We start from the raw sequence: 22,238 nt of genomic DNA, 5'->3' as shown, positions 1-22,238 counted from the left end.
CCTGGGTTCAAGTAATTCTGCTGCCTCAGCCTCTCGAGTAGCTGGGATTACAGGTGCCTGCCAGTACACCTGGCTAATTTTTCTATTTTTAGTAGAGACATGGTTTCATCATACTGCCCAGGCTGGCCTCAAATTCTTGACATCAAGTGAGCTGCCTGCCTCGGCCTCCCAAAGTGCTGGGATTACAGATGTGAGCCACCACATCCAGCCTCAAGTGAATAATTTTTTAAAACTGTGTGTATTTAGTAATTATATTTTAGTACACCCTCTACTTGATAGGTGCTGCTTTGCAATCATAAATGAGGTAAATTCACATGTGGCTGTTCATAATAAAAGAATTTTTGAATGTATCTTTTAAATTCCAATAGGAGCTTCTGAGTAGGACATCCTTAGAAACTCAGAAGTTGGATCTGATGGCTGAAATATCTAACTTGAAGTTGAAGCTGACGGCTGTAGAGAAGGACAGATTGGATTATGAAGATAAGTTCAGAGACACAGAGGTAAATGATACAACCTCTCTCTCTCTCTGGGTCACTCTATCTGTCTCTCTCACACACATACATTCCTAGGGAAAAGTTGAAATTCCCTGGAGGTGTACAAGGAAGGCAGTTAATTGCTATGTGTCCTCATCCTGCTTCATTTTAAGAATAATCTTGGATGATATTGACTTTTTATCACTAAATGCTAATGGTGATTTTTATTTCTAGACTTTTGATATGCAATATTAATCCTTTTATCAACCTTTAAGAATACTTTTGGCTTTAGGATATTTGGAGCATCTGTCCATCCATACTGGTTTTCTTAATTTTGTAAATAATGGGCTTAAATGCATGGTTTTACTAGTAGTTATTATTTAGGTACACTGATTATTTACTATATAATTGAATTTTTTAAATCTGTATAGAAAACATGCTAACATTCTGTAATCGCAAAACCACAGAGCTTTTTCAATGTCTATTAATTTGACTTTCTATTTTTGGTCTAATCCACGTGTAAATCATTCTAATTAAATAAGACTCGCTGTACTTCTACGAAACTCAGGGTACATTCTATAACTTGAAGTATCCAGTTTAGTGGCTAAACAAGCTTTACTGTTTGTTCTATTTTATTAATTCAGGCCTTCTAGTTTGTTTGCTGTGTGACATTTGGCAAGTTCTTAACCTCTGTTGTTTTGTTGGTGGAGGGAGAGAGCATATCCATTTGAAATATATTCTGAGCGGTAACCTTTGTTGTGCTAACAACGAAAAAGAATTAAATATGGGTGATGTTGAGAAAGGCAAGAGGATTTTTATTCAGAAGTGTTCCCAAAGTCACACCATGGAAAAGGGAGGCAAGCACAAGACTAGACCTAATCTCCATGGTATCTTTGGGCGGAAGACAGGTCAGCCCTCTGGATTAACTTACACTGAAGCCAATAAGAACAAAGGCATCATCTGGGGAGAGGATACACTGATGGAATATTTGGAGAATCCCAAGAAGTATATCCCTGGAACAAAAATGATCTTTGTCCGCATTAAGAAGAAGGGAGAAAGGGAAGACTTAATAGCTTATCTCAAAAAAGCTACTAATGAGTAATAATTGGCCACTGCCTTATTTATTACGAAACAAGTGTCTCATGACTTTTTTATGTGTACCGTACTTTAATAGATCTCATACACCAGAATTTACTTCATGAATGACTGACAGAATAGTTTGTTGGGCAGTCCTTATTTAAAACTAAGACTGGCTTGTGGTTAAATGAGTATGTTCAGTTTTTGGATTTTAATAGTAATTCCAATTTAGTAAATTCTATCACTGTTTACTCCTTCTAAAGATATGATTAGACTTCGTTAGTAATGTTAAATTTTTCACAAAGATGGTGAGTGCCATCTTAAAACTTACTGGAGATTGGTTTTATATTTAGATTTATATAACTGGTTATGTGAATATATTTAAATATGGGGGAAATTCCTTCACTGTCTCAGAACCAAGCAAGATTCACCTGTGTTTTGTGTTCATTTGCCTCTTAAAGGCAAGGGTTGAAGATAAATGGGTAGCAATGGCTATTTTATATTTTTGGCCTTAATTATGCCAATCTAATTAGAATTCCCTGTATTTAAAATGGTTCCTTTTACTTATTGAAAGGTTTTTTGTGGTTTATGTGTAATATCAAAAATTATTTAACACTTCACACGTTTTATAGATGATCTATAAGGTCATATGCTTTTAAAATAGTAGCCAATTAAACTTCACTCTTGGATTCTTTACAATCTAAGTCAAACTAAGTTATAATTTAGGATTGTCTTTAAACAGCCATTCAGAAACAAAACTGTACAACTGCTGTGTATTTGTGATTGGGAATGGTGCTTTTGCCAACTTAAAAGGAATATAGTAGAGGAGATATACACAAATTTAAAAATGATGTGTGATCATAAGACTTAAGATAATTACAAAGAAAACCACAGATCATGAAAAAAAAAAAAAAGAAATATATTCATTTGAAATGAAGTATAAAGAGTTGCAGAAATTCCTTCTCTCTCCCCTCCTTTTTTCTTTGTATTTTGTTTCCTTGGTAGGAGTATGGGAAGCTGTCACACTGGATTAGAAAATGGGTACCACGGAGAGAGGAGAGAAAATGGTTTACTTATTTTCCTCTTCTATGTTTATTTCAAACATGAATTTCATGCTGACTATTTGCCAGCATGGTACCAGGCATCACATACATTATCCACTATAGGAAAGCCCTTTATAGATCTGGAAATAAGAAGGTTTACTCCATTGCTATTTCAAAATTAAATTTTCTGTCAAAGATTCAATTATAGTGGAACGTCTTGGTATATGTCTTGTTTCTGCAGTGGCAAAATTCATTTGGTTCATGTTTTAATCTTTTTTTTTTTTAGATGGGATCTTACTGTGTTGCCCAGGCTAGTTTGGAACTTCTGGCCTCAAGCAATCCTCTCATTTTGGCCTCCCAAAGCCCTGGGATTATAGGCATAAGTCACCATGCCCAGACATGTTTTAATCTTAAAACTCTTTGTCAGTTGCCTATATGAGCATGTTTCTCATTTGATCGAAGCTGGGGATCTTAACACAAGACTTAGAAAGTTACCCAATTAAAAATTCTTGCTTTTGTGCTTTCTCTAAAAATCTGTTGATATTTTCCTCTTTCCCCTCTTTTTGTCAGGTCATAACCCCATAGTCGCTGTGTAGGGTAATAGTAAAAGTCTGTCAACAGATGGACACATGACAGTGGTGCTGGCTCTGCTGCAGGGAAGAATTTACAGTAGATGTGGATAGAGGTAGTCTTCTACATTGTGTCTGCAAAGTCAAGGGGAAATCTTCATCTGTTGTTAACTTAATCTGGATATGAGATGCTAACCAAGTGTTGTGACTAAACTGCAGTAGACGTGTTATTTCTTTATTTTTGTAAGACCCCAGGGCAATATTTACATCCCCTGAGTCTGGCTGCTTTTTTTTAATCAAACTTTTTTTCCCCACTTTCTCGTTATTTCACTCATGCTCTCTCCAATCACATTTAAAGTGATCTTGTCATCAAACTTCTAGTACACTCAATCCCTGATAATCTTCTAATAAAAATTCAGTGTTATTGCTAAAACATATGCGCATACTGGAGATTAGAGACTATACGGTAAACTTAGTGACGTTACATATGAAAATAATTAAAATGATCTTCACTATTAAACTAACTTGAATATTCTCATGTTCCTGTTATCGTTCCCTTAATAAAAATATTTTCCTAGCTGTGTCATGAATCCATAATATTTAACTTTCTCTTAGACTTTTATATTATTTAAATATTAATTTCCGATAAAATAGTGTCATGAGGAAGAAGTAGAGGCATTTCCAAAGGACTGAGGGTAGAAGTTCTTAAACTTTGGAAGATTCAGCACTTGCTTGTCCCTGGAATTGCTAATGGGAGATGGTTGGCGTCATTCAACAGTGCCCCCTTCTGGTAAGAGCATAGATATTAGAGACAGTTCCTGCGAGGGCCCTGAAGAGTTCTCTGAAAGGGAAAAGGGAAAAGGAACAGGGATTTTCTTTTTCAAAAGGACTGAACTTCTGATAAGAAATTAATTGAAATAATTTGTATTTCATTTTATAAAGTTTTACATTAGGGAGCTATTTCCAGATTTTCTAGCTTGTGTTGTCAGGGGAAGATATGATTTATTTCAGGTTGGAAATGTAGACCATATGTAAATACTGCCATGAAATATAGTTGAATCGTTTTTGTTAAAACAGATAAATTATCCCAGTTTATAATTCCATTTTTTTCCCATGGTTTCTTCTTTGCACATTGCCACTGTTTCTCAAGGAAGCCGTTAACATACAACAATAGCAGATAGGAATTCACTGCTATTTCTTAACAATGAGAAAGTGAGAAAATATATATTTTAAAAGATCATATTGATAAAGATGACTAAGGACTCATATTATTCAAGGATGATTAGTTTCAAAAACTAGGAAAAGCTGATTTTTTCTTTGAACTTGAATTCTGACCTGTTAGATGAGGAATCACAAATATGCTATTGAATAATGTTAAACAGTTCTTGACCTAATTCATAAGAAGAAAATAGATATCATCTAAGTGAAATATTGTATGATTATTAAGTGTTTCTTAAGGAGAAATTGTATAACTATGATAGGTAATATTTTGCCCATTTTATAAGAGACCACAATTTAAAGTCTGTGGGTTTACTGGGAACTGTTTTTCACTGTAGCATCCCTTCTTTTAGCCTTTGTGAACTTGAATAATTATACTTGGTGGCTTAAAATAATCTCTATTCACAAAGTTGTATTTCTTATAACATTGTTCTACTTGCAATATTTGGCATTCTTGGATAATTTTGTCCTGTAATATATGAATTTGTGACCCAGAAATACTTGCATGTCTTTTTAAAAAGAGAGAAGCTGGCTGGGCACAGTGGCTCATGCCTGTAATCCCAACACTTTGGGAGTCTGAGGAGGGCAGATCACTTGAGGTCAGGAGTTTGAGATCAGCCTGGTCAACATGGTGAAACCCCCGTCTCTACTAAAAATATAAAAATTAGCTGGGCATATTGACAGGTGCCTGTAATCCCAGCTACTCAGGAGGCCAAGGTAGGAGAATCGCTTTAATTCTGGAGGTGGAGGTTGCAGTGAGCTGAGATCGTAGCACTGCACTCTAGCCTGGGAGACACAGCAAGACTGTATATTAAAAAAAAAAAAAAAGGAAAAAGAAGCAAAAATATGGTAACCATTGTAGGGATCTTTGTGTCTTGTAGTAAAATGTAAGTCATTTCCCATGCAGGGTATTTGAGTGTCTCTTTTGGAGGAGTTAATATTGTGTAACACTAATTTCCTTCCTACTCTCTGGGCCCTGGACAAAAATACACCACTACTTCTCAGAATACTTGGACAAGTTTTATGAGCAAATTGGTTCTTTAAAAAGTGGTACTAAAATAAAATAAAAAGTAGCTGTAGAAGAGGCACAAAATCATGTTGTGTCATGTAAGCATTGGGATTGGTTTCTCTTTCATTTTCTAATTATAAAATTAGGTAAACAGTAGGGCCCTCATCCACTTTTGAGTTGAGAATTGTCATCAAACTTTTAATAAACTCGATCCCTGATAATCTCCTAATAAAAATTCAACATTATTGCTAAAATATATGCACATACCCAGAAATTAGAAAACTGTTGATAAACTTTGTGCTGTTACATATGAAAATAATTGAAATGGTCCTCAAAATTAAAATGAGTTTGAATATTCTTATGTTCCTATTATTCACTTAATAAAAATAAAACATTTTCCAGACCATTTCATAAATCTTAAGAATTCATGGGCTTAAAGGATTTAATTTTCATTCCAGTCTCCCATATTGGGTTGATCAGAAATCCATATTTTGGGGGACAAAGGAAAAAATTACAAATTTTTTTAATAGCCATATATCACTGAGAAGGTTCAAAAGGTAAATGGCTTTACTAAAGAATATGGTATATTTAAGCTATGAAATAGCATTCTATAAAATAGAATTAAATAGCACTCTATGAAATAGCAGAGTCATTTTTAGGATAGAAATATCTGACAAATAATAGTTATCAAGCTACCTTTCTTAATCAGAACTGCAGTCACCTTATATTTTCATAAGCCCATCACCTTAGGGCAGAGGCATTGGGGATTTAAAGGAATGTTTTAAATGGAAACATGCTTTGGTTCTTAAGGAGGTACATGTATTTCCATTTGTCTCATCTGATTCATGCAGTGTTAACCCTAGGCACTGGTGACTTCTTAGGATTTCCAAGCTGCTCCTTTATAGGTATAGGTAACTGTGTTGCCACTTTCCTGATGTACTTTCTTCTTTCTTCTTGGACAGGGGCTGATTCAGGAGATCAATGATTTGAGGTTGAAAGTTAATGAAATGGGCAGTGAAAAACTTCAGTATGAAAAAAAGCTTGAATCAACCAAAGTAAGTTTTTCTCACAGGTTAACCACAAATGACTCCACTATTCATCTATGACCAATAATATAAATAAGATGTTTTCTACTTAATGTATGATAAAGAGAGTATTTTAAAAGTAAATGAAGCTTCCCCCCAAGCTGGAAACCTTCTTGAATTTAAACACCACCGATCTGAATTTAAAAACAAGGCTTAACTCACCCGACAGAACATAACCTGCCCTTTCTCTGAGTTGTATCTAACCTCTTTTATAAATGGATACTATTTTCTTGGTTATTTAGCTTGTCTTTTTCTCTGTAGTTTTCTTTCACTCCTCTGTCTCTCTACCAGTCTTTAATGGCCAAACTTTCTAGCATGAAAATCAAGGTGGGTCAGATGCAGTATGAAAAGCAGCGGATGGAACAAAAATGGGAGTCACAGAAGGTGTAGTAGACGTTGGGTGATGGGGTCCATGGCCTGTTGCTTTCTGGCTTGTGTTGTTTTGCTGTGATGATGTTTTTAGTGGCATGTGCATTCATTCTGTATGTGTGTCACCTGTTGATTAGAAATCATCTCAAGCTGATTGAAGGGATAGTGGGATCCCTGATGTTGTTTTCCGAAACCGTGAAATAGTAAAAAATAATAAACAAGTAAAATGAAAAAAATTATAAATTAAATTTAACTCTCTTAGACTGAGACCCAAGCCTAGTTAAATAATTGTAAACATTCACCTGTGAAAGAATTCTGTTTTGTATCAGCAGTAGAGATCACTTTCCTCTTTAGGGACTTTCTTAAAGGTACAGCAGTTGATATTATCATGGCTGTGAATAGAAATGACTGCTGAGAAGCAGCATGGCGAGAACAGGTTTGCACCTCCTGCCAGTGCTGCTGAAAATGTTCTGAACTTGTCCACTCTACTCCTACCAGAAGTCAAAACTATAGGGCCAGCTGCCTCGCTTCACTGGAGAACTACATCTTCTCATACTACTAAATGTAATAAATACATTTTTAGAGATTCTGAAAGTAAAGTGTAATATCGAATATAAATAGAGCCAGCAAAATGTGTTTGCTAACGCTAATTCTTAACTGAAATGAAACTGAAAATTTAAGCGTTAGTACATAGAGGGATGGACTTGAAATCGTATACGTTGTATAGTTAAAAATTAGAGGAGGGCTTAAATATCTGTTTTCTAAATTTATTTTTTCTCATGGTTATAGGAGATTCTGTCCTTTTATCTTAGTGATGAGGGTGAATTATTTGGTTCCATGATTTGACTAAAGTTGTTCATGACTTGCTACCTTGCCCATTAATGAAACTCCGTGCTTGTCAAGGAAGCATGAGTGCCATCTTGAAATGCTGAATAAATGTCAAGCTAGTCTTTTTCAATTTGCATCTTATTTGGCGTTTATGACACTAAGTATGTAATTTGATTATCTTCCTTGATTAACTTTGTTGTAGTTTTTAATTTACCGTAAGATTTAAACCTTAGGGCTATCCCATCCCTAATTTTACTTTAAAAGATCTCTTTTTAATTTGATCACAAAGAAACTTGAAATAATTATACCATAACTATTATAAATGGGGCCTCTGCTAATAGTCTTGCTTCCTGCTTTTCATTGCCTTTGATTTCTGATGCTTGCCTCTAAATTCTTGTAGATTTTGTTTCATTCATAAAATCTGATTATTGATTTAAAGAGCTAATATGCTCTCTGAATGTTCTCTTTTAGTTATGATCTGCTGATTTTAAATGAATTTGTACCTCCTAGGATGAACTGGCATCTTTAAAAGAACAACTAGAAGAAAAGGAATCTGAAGTAAAAAGACTACAAGAAAAATTGGGTTGCAAGATGAAAGGAGAAGGGATTGAAATTGTTGATAGAGGTAAGAAGATACATTTCATATTTGTCATCTTATTTTGTTAAAGTCCTCCAAAATCTATAAAAGAAACTGATGATAGTCAATATGTAATTTTAGCCTCAAAGAAAGAATAGCAGAATCCAGCCAGGCCCAGAACCACAGGGAATTCTCCAAGATTCTTTACTGTGACTGGGAATCAATCCATTAACATCCTCTTTAGCAGCTGGGAAAGGGGAATTCCGTACTTTATTCAGTATTGAAGATTACTAGACTATAAATGCTCATCACCAGAATGGACTGGTCTCAATTACAATACAAGGGAATGCCAAAGAGTTAAAAAGAACCATCACTATCCAGGATTGTTGCCCTCAGAACTGAAATTAGATAAAGTAAGGGACTTAGAAACTGTTCCCTCCCTTTTGATAGGGGAAAGATGGCTCTGTATCTTTGGAATAATTAGTAAAAAATTTATACCAGGGATTGAGCCCTCCACCTTTTAGAAAGCAAAAATAGACTAATTCTGTTTTTGGAAAAATGCCTTAATTTGTCCAAATATTTTTTTATAATTGAAGAGGTTTGTTCTGAGTATTATATGGACCATAATTTCTAATAAAGTAGGTTGTACATGATAGAAAATAGCCTGAATGAAATATGTTTTAAAATTATATTTGGAAATATAATGTACTTAACATCTGACAACACTCGGTTAAATTTAACCTTTCTTTATAATTACGAATGATGACTGTGGCACTGTGAGATACCAAAGCAATTTCTGAGTCACTCAAAACAGTACAAATTCCAGTTAGTGTAGCTTTGTTACATGTTTATCTATTATATGAAAATCAGTAACATTATTGTCTGTCCAATGAGGGACTTGAAATTGATGATCTCTAAAGTCCTTTTGGCTCTAGAATTCCATGGCCTTATATACCTGTAGGTATCACAGTTCCCTGTCCGTCAGAAAATTCATCAAACCTGAGGGAAATGGATTCTCACCCCCAACCCTTTTCTGCCCAATCCACATCACCTGCTATATATACAGCATATATAGAATTGTGTATTGATAAGGGACATTCAGAAACAGGTCATACTGATCATGCTTTTATCATTTTAAGAATAAAATGGGCTGGGCACAATGGCTCACATCTGTAATCCCATCACTTTGGGAGGCTGAGGAGGGAGGATCGCTTGAGGCCAGGAATTCAAGGCAAGCCTGGGCAACACAATGAGACCCTGTTTCTAACAACAACAAAAAAAAAAAATTTGAAAGTTTTAAATTTCAAATTTCACCAGGCATGGTGGCTCACTCCTGTAATCCCAGCTACTTGGGAGGCTGAGGAGAGAGGGTCACTTAGGCCCAGGAGTTCAAGGCTGTAGTGTGCTATGACGGTGTCACTATACTTTGGCTTGGGCAATGGAGCAAGATCCTGTCTCTAGGAAAAAAATAATAATAAAATGGCATCACAGGACTTGTGGGCTAGAAGATAATAGAGTAATGCCACCCAAAGTCTGATCTGAGGACTGGAACCAACCTGGCAACTGTGTGTTACCAGTGCCCACCAGCTAAATATGGGGATTGAGAGCAAGTCTTTAGAAACCTCATGTCACGGTGATACTGGGATGGCATCTAACTGCATCCTCAGTGAACTCATCTCATTGGACAGGAGATAGATCCTTTCAGTGTTGCTGAGCTTGAGTGGTGAGTTGCATGTAACACAAGTAGCTCTGTAGTTACCTTTGGGAGGACCAGGTATCGAACTGTGGTGGAAATATAAAAACAACCAAAGTGACATTAACTAGTTGTTCATTATGGTATAAGAAGCGCTTGTACTCCATAAGCCTAATTTTAATGTGAGAAAATCAAGGTCCAGAAAGATGAAGTGAGAGAGGTAGTAATTCAAATTTAAGTCTTATATTCTCTTTCTAACCTCACACAGAGCAATATTGTCTACAATATGTCTACAGTCACAAAATAGTGCTGAATAAGTTTTTATAAGGTTAGATTTCCTTTATTTTAGATAAAAGGAGACTAAATAATAGTGATTTGAAAATATTTATTGTTGTAATATATGCTAACTTCCAATTCGATGGGTTTTCCTGCACAGATGAAAATTTTAAAAAGAAGCTCAAAGAAAAAAGTAAGGTTTGGTGCATTTCCATCAGCCTTTACGTTCACCAAAAATACTACCTTGGACTGTTCTTTGCATGTATTTTAAAATATTTCTGTCACCAAAGATATAAAGTTGCTTCATCGATAAGCCCTCCATTTCTTCAGAGTGTACAAAGTAGAGGGTGGATAATAAAACAATAAGGCAAAAGAATATTTTGAAGATTTTGTCTGATTCAACCCTTCCACTCTGCAGGGTACAGCAGGGCACACAGCATTGTGGATAAGAAAACATTTTCCATGCAGTTTAGGTGATACAGGGTCGGGGAGAAAATCACTTTTATACTATGAAAACTCACGATTTTAAAGGTTTGCCAGAACTGAAAGATAATTTTGAAATTTGCTTTTGCCTTTCAGCGTTTTGAAGTCCACTATTTGTCTGAGATCCTATTTGTCTAGAAGCTCCTTTGAGCATATTCTCTTATTACAACAGAGATTATATCCAGCTTATTAATAGAAGCTGATTATTTAATGCAACATCAAGATAAATCCTGCCATATATGGTGGGAGGACCACTTTGGAGGCCAGGGATTCAAAACCAGCCTGGGCAACATAGCAAGATCCTGTCTCTACAAAAACATTTTAAGATTAGCTGAGGATAGTGGTGCATGCCTATAGTCCCAGCTACTCAGGAGGCTGAGGTGGAAGATCACTTGAGCCCCAGGCATCCAGGAGTTTGAGGCTGCAGTGAGCTGTGATCTTGCCATTGTACTGCATCTGGGCAACAGTGAAACCCATCTCTTAGAAAAAAGAAAATTAACTCCTTAGGGGCTCTTTTCCTCAGAAATTAAATTCACAATTCCTATGGAGTATATTTTAATTTAAAATGTTACAGCAGTGCTGAATGATGCACCACTGTTTTAAAAATTATCTTAAGAAGACTGGGTGTGGTGGCTCACTCCTGTAATCCCAACTCCTCAAGAGGTTGAGGTGGGAGGATCACTTGAGCCCAGGAGTTCAAGGCTGCACTGAGCTGTGATTGTGCCATGAACTCCACCTGAATGACAGAGTAAGACCCTGTCTCTAAAAAAAATTATCTTCAGTAATACTTTTTTTTTCTCAGAAGCAGGTAACTTTAGCAGATATGTTCTTTTCTGCTTCAATTTTTTAGTTTGCGATTTCGCTTTGGAGTGACTTTTCATTTATTTATTTATTTGAAACAGGGTCTTGCTATGTTGCCCAAGCTGTTCCCAAACTCCTGAGCTCAGTCCTCCCACTTCAGCCTCCCCAAGTGTTGGGATAACAAGCGTGAGCCGCCACACCAGGCCCTGGAGTGACTTTTCATCTTTAAAATATTTAAGGTTTTTATTATTCAAGTAACACGCTTTTGTATTTGAATATCAAATTTTAAAGAGAATCACATTCAGCTTACTTTGGCCTTTATGTCTTGAAGTCTATCTTAAGGCAGTATTGGAAATGAAGTTTATAGATGAAGCAAAGTACTTATTATTCTTATGTATGGAACCACAACCAGCTTCTTAGCATGACTACTCATATAAATACTACACTCCATCAGGCTCTTACCATTCATGCCTCCATCTTGGTTATAACCATCATTTTCTCTGCTTTTGTCTTTATATATACCATTCATGGCTTTCACACACTGCTTCATAAATTCCTTTTTTAAAAACATTATGTGTTTATTACTATAGCACTGAAATGTCATCTTCAGTGTTCTCATGAAGATTGTCTTGTTGCTTTAAGAGAGGAGAGCTAGTTCTCACATACCCTCATTTTCTTTCTAGAATGGCTGTTGTTCAGGTGAGATAAAAGACGTCCATCTTTTCAGATTTTTTTTTTAAAGAGAATATGGATGTTAAATGTGCCCTTTTTAAAGAATAAATAAAATAAATCATTAACATCTTTACCTTAAAACATTTCAGTCTGGAGAGTAAATGACTTCTTATCACTGTCACACATGTTAACTAAACTGACTTCTGATTTGATGTTATTTTCAGATGTCGAAGTACAAAAAATGAAAAAAGCTGTGGAGTCTTTGATGGCAGCAAATGAAGAAAAGGTATCCAGATGAAATTTAAATATACATGTAGATGTTTTTTAACACCATTTCAACCACTCCATGCAGTTTCATGAGCTATCCCATTTTAAAAGAGCATTCCCAGAACACTGCTAGCAGTGAGGGGCAGGTATGCTCTCTCCACCCAGCTGTGCTGTGTGCACAGGAATATGGAGCAGCAGCACTGGCTCCACTGAGAACTCCTGCCCCCGTGAATTCAGGAAATGTTTAGCCTGTCTGATCAGTTCTGCATATTCAGGTGACATATAAGAGAGAGGATACATTCCATAGTACATCCTGTCTGTGGGCACTAAAAATTCTGGGCTGACCTGCAGGCTCTGAAGGAGGGAGCTCGTGAAAACCTCAGCTTCAGGGTCATGGTAATTGTCTCCTCCATTTAGTCATTATTTCCTTTACACTCCTGGCCTGTTTCACATCTGTGATTGTCTCTGTTCTCCTGAGAGGGTAAATATCAGAAAACAGTGGCACGGGCTTTACTTTAGCTACATTGGCCTCATTCCAAGGTTTCCACAGGTTCCTCCCGACCCCAGTTGGTTCTTGTTATCCACATCTGATGTTTCATCCGGCTAAGGGCCAGGATGCAGTTACCGCACGAAAGCAATGGGTTTCTTCATGGCTTACCTGACTATCTATCTCCATATACCTAGCAGGCAGCCATAGTTGTGTTCAGCTGATGTCACCAGAACTTCTCTCCCCTTACCTGCCTGAATGAATAGAACTAGGGGACATTTTCCCAAAAAAAGAGTAACTTCAAGGAAGTCAAAAAAAAAAAATGCCAAATAATTTTGGCTTGATCATTTTTCTCTCAAGAATGAGAGTAAGTTTCTTTCTCTCATTCTTGATTACTCTGTTTTTCTTATCTCCTTATTTATTTTTGCCTTGAATCCTCTTTATTGCATGGAAATAAACTGATTGTCATACCCACTCTCACAGGCTCTTTTTTGCTAATGTTTCCCACTATTGAGTAAAAAGAAAAGTAATTAGCAAGCTGCCCACCCTTTTATTTTTTAAAAATCATTGAAATTCATTTTGTTTAAATTTCTATCCCTCAGAAAGCAACTGCAAACAAAACTCCCAATGTTGAATGAGGGCTTATGAGATACTCAAACTGTTATAGGAGCACCCCGAGTAACCATAACTTCCTCATGCGGCCAGGGGTTCAGAAGACTTCAAAGAGGACATATAAGCAAATTCTGGGGAAAAGCAAGAGTTGTTCGTTGGGATTTAAATAAAGGTTTCTCAAGCAAAGGGTCCATGAGACAAAACTTGTCTCAAGACCAGGCTTGAAATGACACGGTGCATGCTGGGATCGTGCTGGCACGTGAGAGGCTGGTGGAGCAGGGGCTGTGAGGCCGACCACAGAGCTCAGCCGGGGTCCAGACGCCATGCTCATGATTTAGGGTCCTAGCTCATAAACCTTAGGCAGTGACATGATTAAATTGCCATTTTAGAAAGCTAACTCTGGTAGCAGAATGGGAGAGTGAAGACAGGTAAACAGATAAGAGTCTGTTAAAATAGAGAAATGAAGAAGGCTTGAAGTAAGGCAAGAGCAGCGAAGTGGTAAGGTGGGAAAAGGTTTTAGAGAAATTTATGGGTTGACAAGATTTAAGGCCTCTGGATTTGAGAAACAAGAGTAAGTTCCCGGTTCAGGCAACTGGGTCAGTGGATGGTGCTCTTAAGGAGTTAAGGAGAGCTAAGCAGCACAGGCTCAAATACTAAAGGGAAAGAATGAGCTTAATTGTAGATATAGTCCATCCACTATGCTTATGGGACATTGTAAAGGAGATTTCTTATAGAAAGTTGGAACATGAATCTAAATTTTAGGATTAATGTGGAAATATAGATTGGTGGGGAGTGAACTCCATCAATTTTAGGAGAAATGTGGAGTTGTAAATTGGTGGGGACTAAGCCACAGTTGAAGTGTCAGTTAGTTTTTGCTTTGTGACAGACCACATTTATTTTTTCTTGTACTTCTGTGAGTTGGCTAGGTGATTCTTCTAATTTGGCTTAGCTGGCATCTACAGTCAGGTGGTGGCTTAGATGAGACTGCATGCATAATTTAGGATAGTGTCACTTACATGTCTGGTGATTGACAGCCTAGTTTAGGTTGGCCTTAGCTAGGAGGACTCGCCTCTTCTCCAGTTGGTCTCCCATCCTCCTGTAGACTGAGCTAGGCTTCGTCACATAGTTCCTCGGGGTTCCTTAGAGCCACGCCACAGGGCAGCCACAAAGGGCAAATGCTTCTCAAGCATTTGCTTGAATCACATTTAATGATATCTCTTTAGCCAAAGCCACCCACATGTCCAGTCCCAGAATGAGAATGGGAGGAGCTAAGGAGACCATTTTCATAACACAGTTGAGCACATGGGAAAAGCAAAGAGGGTAACAGACAGAACCTGGTAGCTTAGCGTTTTATAGTCCAAGAAGATAATGGGGGTTGTAGAAGTTTGACAGCTATCTGGTCAAGGGATTAAGAAAGCAAAATGAAAGAAAAGAAAGAGTGGATGGAGAAGTGAAAGGAGAAGGAAAGAGTGAGGTCAGTCAAGTGCCACAGAGAGGTCAAATTAGAAAAAGGTTGGGGCCGGACATGGTGGCTCATGCCTGTAATCCCAGCACTTCAGGAGGCCAAGGTAGACAGATTACTTGAGCCCAGGATTTCAAGAGCAGCCTGGGTGACATGGTGAAACCCCATCTCTCAAAAATATGAAAATTAGCTGGGCATAGTGATGCATGCCTATACTCCCAGCAACTCAGAAGGCTGAGGTGGGAGGATGACCTAAGCCAGGAGGCTGAGGCTGCAGTGAGCCTAGATTGCACCACTGCACTGCAGCCTGCATGACACAGTGAGACCCTGTAAAAAAAAAAAAAAAAGAAAAGAAAGAAAGAAAGGAAAAGAAAAGAAAAAGGATGAAAAGTGTTCATTGTTTTTAATAGATAAGAGGTCACCTTGGTAGAGGGTTTTGAGAGGGGAGAAGCCAGATGGTGATTAATGATGGCTAAGAAAGACAGAAGATGGAGGCCTTTCTTTCAAGGTTTGACTTATAAGTTAGAGAGGAGAGTAAATGAAACTGACTTTTTTCTTTTTTTTGTTTTGTATCTTATTACCTTGTTTTTTTTTTTTGTTTTTAAAGATGCCAGCTAAAGGATAGGATCTCTAAATTTAGAGGTACTTTTTCCATATCTTTAATGTATGTAGGAAACATAGTCTAGTTATCACCAGTTAGTTCTGCGGAAGCTTAGAAGTATTCTTTAACTAATGTAAATAATTCACACCTTTTTATTCTTTTTTAAAAATGCTCTCTCAGCAGAATCATGCTTATTTTTTATGTAAAAGCAATCACTTTTACTCTTTTATGATTGTAGGATTAAAGATTATAATTTATTTTATTCCTAGGATCGGAAAATAGAAGATCTTCGACAGTGCCTGAACAGGTACAAGAAAATGCAAGATACTGTGGTACTGGCCCAGGGTAAAAAAGGTAGAGTGTCGTTCTAAAAGTTTTTCTACTTTGCTTGATTCTAAGTGGCTATAAACTTACACATTTGGTCTCAGTTTCTTTCCTGGATCATACCCATTGTCACAAATTAGGTAGCTGATTTGTTAATTGAACAATTAGCAACTGCACTCTGCCAGAAAGTGTCCAGGCTGAGGAGTGAGTGTACTGTAGAGTCATTGGTCGGGGAGAGCCTCTCTAAGGAGTTGAGATAGCATTCCAGAGAGAGAAAATGACAGCATATGCAGAGAACCCAGGGAAAAAGAATGTGGCATGCTTAAGAGGAAGAACACCAGTGCAACTCCAAGGTGGTGGGTAGTGGGGAGAGGGGATGAGATGAGACCATATGATGAGCAACCACTGGTCGTGCAAGGGGTGGAGTTCAACCCTTGCTCAAGTGCAGAGGGACCCACTGAAGGGCTTTAAAAGTCAGCAGTGGCCAGGGGTGGTGGCTCATGCCTGTAATCCCAGCACTTTTGGAGGCTAAAGTGGGCCATGGAGGGAAGTGAGCAATATTGGGAGCAGCAGAAACCAATTCAGAGACTTGCATTATTCCAAGTGAAAAAAATCTAATAGTTACTGATTGGGAATGTGTTATAGTGGACTGACACAGCAGTGTAATGAGATAGAGGAGGAGAGTGAAGAAGGGGGAAGAAATCAAGAAAGACATTTCCAGCTAAAGCAGCTGGGTAGATGATGGTTCCATTTACTGATATGGGGAAGCCTAGAGAAGGAAAATTGGTTTGGGTAAAGGGGATTGAGTTCAGCTTTGATCATGGTAAGTTCGGAAAAATCCTGTAAGACATGTACATAAAGATAGTTGTGCATTTTGTTGTATTTATCTGCAGATGGGCGCATTGGCCATCTTTAAATGCGGAGGAAGTTTGAAAGTGCTCTTGTTTTTTAGCAATGCATAGGTAGAGTTATCTGCTCTTAATGTAAGCACTGGAAATAATTCTTTTGGGAGTTCCCAATGAAACACTCAGATTTTGAATTTTTAATTTTGATGAGTTAATAGAGAAGGAATATCCTGCTTTGGATCAGGATTTTTGAAAAAAAAAATCAGCAACATATTTTTGTATGCAGGATCTAGCATATTAGATTTTATAAATATCTGAGTAAGCAAATGAACCTCTAATTATCAGTGTTGACTAGCAATTCTCATCACTCAGCATTTTCCATGCCTTCAGAAGAAGAGTCTCTATTCTATGGAATATTGCAAATTTGTAAGTGATTAATTTTACATATGCATAGCATTTAAAATATTATTTGTTTTTATAGAATTTCAACTGTGCAAGTCTTATGTTTAAAACCAAGGCGGAAAAATATTAATTCCTTTAATTAAAACTATATTGTAAAACATTTGGAAAATAAAGGAGATAAAAATCACTTGTAATTGCCCTGGAATGATTACTATTGGCTTTTTTGAGTATTATTTCTTTCTAGCTTTTTTTCCTGTGCGTATGAACATGTAAATAAAAGAGGTAGTTTTCAACCATGTACAGCAGCATAGATATTCATAAACCATTGAAAGCTATGTTCTGTTACAGTAAAGAGTTGTCTAAACAATGATTTCTCACTAGGAGTCATATTTAATCCTCACACAATTCTAATACGAAATTCTGTTAAAATTAGGGTAACATTCTAGTGAAACCTAAATTAAGAAGCTGTGGTCTGATTAAGATCTTTAAACAAGTATATGATTTGCCATTTCATATTATCTGTAGATTTGACTCTTAAGTATCATTTTTTTCTATTTTTAAAAAAGAGTATCTGGCACTGCTCTGTTCAGCAGTTAATCCTTTTCATTTCTAGATATGTAAAAAAAATTCTCAAGGTTGCAACTTTGGTGAATATGTGGTTGCTTTTTTCCATCAGACTTTTTTTTGCTTTAAAATGGCATAAAAGGATCCACTTGAGAGATCAAAGGTCATCTGTCTTTTTGCTTTTCCTGTTCTCCTTTCTATGTTTTTTTAAGAGCACAACAATGATGAAAACTAAGTTTTTTAAATGGGATTTTGTTGCTATTCGGAATTTGTTTTGTTTTTTTTTTTAACCAGGTATTCTTCAGCTTGAAGAATAACTTCTATACTAAAATTTGTAAGCTCCTGATTTTAAAACAAAACTACAAGAGAGTTGTTGGAATAAGTTAACTTTAAATTTTCTTTCAATCCGATGAGTCAATGAATATGACTTTGTCTATTAATATCACAGGTACCCACTGTGGCCCAAGAGCCCCTGGGCCTGGGTGTTCACAGTTTCAGATGCTGTTTCCTAGGTCCTGTGTTGTTTTTCAAGGGATGCCAGGAGAAGCTCCAGAAAAAAATTTTGTGTTCAATATAATTGGGATTCTTCTTGTAAAAGTGAAATATAAATGAAAACCTGCTGTTCTCTTCTCTTTGCTTTGTCTTTTCCTAGGCAAAGATGGGGAATATGAAGACCTGCTCAATTCCAGTTCCCTCTCAACTTTGCTGGATGCACAGGGTTTCAGTGATCTGGAGAAAAGTCCATCACCCACTCCAGTAACAGGATCTCCCAGTCGTGACCCATTTAACACAAGTGTTCCCGAAGAGGTAGTAATAGACTTTTAATATTTCCTTCATGTTGAAGAGACTGTGTTGTTGAAAGCTAAAGCACTGTTCATAACATGAAAAACGTGGGTTCCTCTCTCAGTTTCATTACCAACTCAAGCAGCATTATACACATAAATTGATTTTGGCCACTTCTGATGGTGACTCTGAAAGATAATTGAATAAAATTTTCCTGTGACTTCTTTAGACTTGGAAGAAGCAACTGGAAAGGAGTAAACAGTTATACACTCCTTACTTCACATCAAACTGGCTTCAAAATATGTTTGTTATCTATTGTACACCACGCCAAAACTTTGTGTGGCTTCAACGACAGCATTTCTTTTGCTAATGACTCTGTAGTTTGAGCAGGGCTCAGCATGAGCATCTTGTCTCCACTTTACTTGGCATCAGCTGGAGTGGCTTAAAGGCCTGGGCCTGAGTCATGTGAAGGCCTGGGCCTGAGTCATGTGAAGGCTAACTCACTCGTATGTCTGGTGGTTGGGGCTGGCTTTTGTCTGGGACCTCAGCTGAGGCCCCATTTAGAACAATTACATATGACTGCTTGGCTTCCTCACAGTCCTAAGGGTGAGCATTCCAAGAGGCCCAGGCAACTTTGCATCACCTGTTATGATTTATCTCAGAAATCACATGGCATCTCTTCTGCTGTGGCCACAGGCCTATAGGCCCACCCAGATTCAAGGAGAGGAAACATAGACCCTACCCCTTGATGGACAAGTGACTACATTACATTGTAAGGACAGGTAGGATGGGATATATTGGTGCAACCACATTTGGAAAATATAATCTTCCATTCTACCCTCTAGCTAAACCACTTTACAACCGTCTCCCATGCAAAATACACTCGCCCCTTTCCAAAGACCCCTGAGTCTCATTCCAGTGAGGCATCAGCATCCCAAGATCTTGCCATCCAGACCAGGTTGAGATGTGGGTAAAGCTCCTCAGGTACAGTTCCTTGTGCACAGCTTCTTGAGGACTGTTCCATTGACTTAAGGAGCTGTGGACTTCAAGGACAGTTATTTGCTCCCCACACATCCATATGATGGTTGGATAGGCATAATGTAACAGCAATCGCCACTCCCATTAAAAAAGGGGAGCTGGAAGGCTCACAGGTGTCACCAGTCCATAGCAGTTCCAAAATCCAGCCAGGCACGTATTGCCAGTCATCTGGGCTACTGATTCTTCCTTCCAAGTCATTCTTTCTTTGCCTATATTTGCAGATGGGTAGTTTTCTCAGTTTTGTGCCTGCAAAAGTGCCCAAAGATGTCCAAATCCACCTCTTCATTTTCTACTATCTCCGTCCCTTTGGGTCTAATTTGGGATAATACTTTAAATATTTAGAATTTCATACAAATCATGTTATAATTCACTGTATTAGAGAAGAACCCATCCACAGCTTCACCATAAGCCTATCTCTAGCTAAGTTTCTCTACAGAGCTGCAATGGGACATCCCATTATTTTTAGAGCCTTTGATCATTTTTCAGAGATTCAATGAGACAGTACTACTGTAATCTTCCTAAGGTTTTTTTTTTTGTTTGTTTGTTTGTTTGTTTTTCTATTTTTATTTGATTCTAGCCTAGTCCATCTCAAGGTCTTAACAAAGGGTTTTACGCCACACCCTTGGCTCATCTGAAGACCATGTTTCCTCATAGCACTTGTGCTTCATCTTTGCCCTGAAACTGTTTCTTAATTTTAGTGTAATTTTTTTGTCTAGAGAGAGAGGGAATGGGAAATAGTTACATTGTCTAAACAATCTTGACTTCCTTATATTTAGCAATTCCTTTTTGGTCATTTCCCTTACTTGATTGGGCTAAGGTGGGAGGATCACTTGAGCCCAGGGTTCAAAGCTACAGTGAGCCATGATCGCAGAATTGCACTTCAGCCTGAATGATAAAGTGAGATCCTGTCTCAAATAATAATAATAATAGAATGTTGAAAGCAAAACATGTTACTGAAATCTTACGTTAAATCTCTGCAACATGCAGGGTAGGCTTTGTCATTCTTATTTTACAGAGGGTGAAACTGATGAATACCTAGTGAAGTGATTTGCTAAGATCACTGATCACTTAGGCAGGTGTGTCAGAGCCAAGATTTTAGCCAGGGCTTCAGGTTGTTTGAATTTACTATTATTACCTGGGTACAGTAGCCCAGGTATGTAATCTCAGCTACTTAGAAGGCTACAGCAAGAGACTGCTTGAGCCAAGGAGTTCGAGGCCATTCTGGGCAACATAGCAAGGTTCCATCTCAGAAAAAAGAAAAAAAAATTACCATTAACTTGCTCAATGATACTTACTAAGTTTTATTCACAATATTCAGTGTCTTATTCAGAATCAAGTTCAAAATTTTTCTTCCTTCAGGATGATTTCTTGATTAGTACTTCATCCATGTAGATATTTATATTCTAAAATCATTTTGCAACTATAGAGTTCTGAATACTGATTATGAGATTTTATCAATAGACCATTTAATTGTCTTACTTTTATTTAAGTACTCTGTGACTTGTGTTTTGTTTTGATTGATTGATTTTTGACTTTTTATAATTACATTACAGTTCCATAGCACCGTCTTGCAAGTTTCCATCCCTTCATTATTGCCAGCAACTATAAGCATGGAAACTTCTGAAAAATCAAAGTTGACTCCTAAGCCAGAGACTTCATTTGAAGAAAAGTATGTCATTTATTAACAGTGCAATATAGCTGTTCAAAAAAGTAGATCAACCAAAGATCAGGATGTATTGCATTTATTTACAGACACAATTTTTACCTAGAGAAGGAAGAAACAGCAAGACATCCACTGGGGGATCTGTAATCAGCTCTGTATTATGGAAATAAAAGGTGTGAAGCAGGAAGTAATAAGAGATGAGGCTGGGGAGGTGGGATGGTCAGGTTAGAAAGAGATTTCAAGAAACTTGGCCAGGTGTGGTGGCTCATGCCTGTAATCTCAGCACTTTGGGAGACCAAGGCAGGTGGATCACTTGAAGCCAGGAGTTCAAGACCAGCCTGGCCAACATGGCGAAATCTCATCGCTACTAAAAATACGAAAATCAGCTGAATGTGGTGGCACATGCCTGTAATCCCAGCTACTAGGGAGGCTGAGGCACTAGAATCATGAACCCAGGAAGCGGAGGCTGAAGTGAGCCAAGATCACATCACTGCACTCCAGCCTGGGTGACAGAGTGAGACTCTGTCTCAAAAAAAAGAGTTTAAGGAACTTGGATTTTTATATCCTGGGTCATGGGTAACTGTCAAAGGATTGTAAACTAAATAGTCACAGTCATTTGCTATGAGTCCATTTAAGGATGGATCTGAAGGGAACAGGAAAATATCACAGTAGTTTGTCTGTAAGCAATTACAATGCTTTGCCAACATATTCCCAAATTATCTAGTCTTACATTAGGCCAAATAAAATAGAATACCTTAAAAAAATAGAAATAGCTTCCTTTGCACAATTTTTTGTTTTTGACATACCCATTCACTTATAACATATATGATGTTTTATTCATGAAGTTAATAATTACCTTTCATTCTTTACATTTTAGTGATGGGAAGATGATCCTTGGTGCTACTGTTGATACCCAACTGCGTGATAGTCTTTTGTAAGTTATATTTTATTGAATGTAAAATATGTGATTGAGGCTTGAGAAAGAAGAGAGTTCTGTTATACTAACAATAACTAAAT

General features: G+C 37.3%; 2 protein-coding genes across 19 annotated transcripts in view; both read left to right on the top strand.

The window, feature by feature from the left end:
- The window catches only part of PPFIBP1 (PPFIA binding protein 1), a 58,263-nt gene that overhangs the window by 16,259 nt on the left and 19,766 nt on the right, over window positions 1-22,238 (top strand). For 3 of the 18 annotated variants that reach the window (XM_032283721.1, XM_032283723.1, XM_032283719.1), the window contains exons 5-15: window positions 369-500; window positions 6,352-6,444; window positions 6,766-6,858; window positions 8,182-8,296; window positions 10,378-10,410; window positions 12,398-12,459; window positions 15,872-15,947; window positions 17,144-17,197; window positions 18,390-18,544; window positions 21,112-21,227; window positions 22,099-22,155. In XM_032283721.1, coding sequence (XP_032139612.1) covers window positions 369-500; window positions 6,352-6,444; window positions 6,766-6,858; window positions 8,182-8,296; window positions 10,378-10,410; window positions 12,398-12,459; window positions 15,872-15,947; window positions 17,144-17,197; window positions 18,390-18,544; window positions 21,112-21,227; window positions 22,099-22,155 — 986 coding nt within the window. Of the gene's footprint in view, window positions 1-368; window positions 501-6,351; window positions 6,445-6,765; window positions 6,859-8,181; window positions 8,297-10,377; window positions 10,411-12,397; window positions 12,460-15,871; window positions 15,957-17,143; window positions 17,198-18,389; window positions 18,545-21,111; window positions 21,228-22,098; window positions 22,156-22,238 lie in introns of all 18 variants that reach the window. The other 15 variants (XM_032283820.1, XM_032283812.1, XM_032283794.1 and 12 more) reach the window with 11 other exon arrangements.
- On the top strand, window positions 507-2,303 carry LOC116555407 (cytochrome c-like). Its single transcript, XM_032283919.1, has one exon. The coding sequence runs from the start codon at window positions 1,258-1,260 to the stop codon at window positions 1,573-1,575; it is 318 nt and encodes a 105-aa protein (XP_032139810.1). The 5' UTR covers window positions 507-1,257; the 3' UTR covers window positions 1,576-2,303.

This window comes from Sapajus apella, unplaced genomic scaffold (assembly GCF_009761245.1).
Source record: "Sapajus apella isolate SASKATOON/1434 unplaced genomic scaffold, GSC_monkey_1.0 scaffold2, whole genome shotgun sequence".
Lineage (NCBI taxonomy): Eukaryota > Metazoa > Chordata > Mammalia > Primates > Cebidae > Sapajus > Sapajus apella.
The sequence above is the reverse complement of the archived record's forward strand: the minus strand, read 5'-3'. Positions and strand labels throughout refer to the sequence as shown.

Bases quoted from the DNA above. Each gene is read 5' to 3' on its own strand.
- LOC116555407 (XM_032283919.1), top strand. From the start codon at position 1,258: ATGGGTGATGTTGAGAAAGGCAAGAGGATTTTTATTCAGAAGTGTTCC.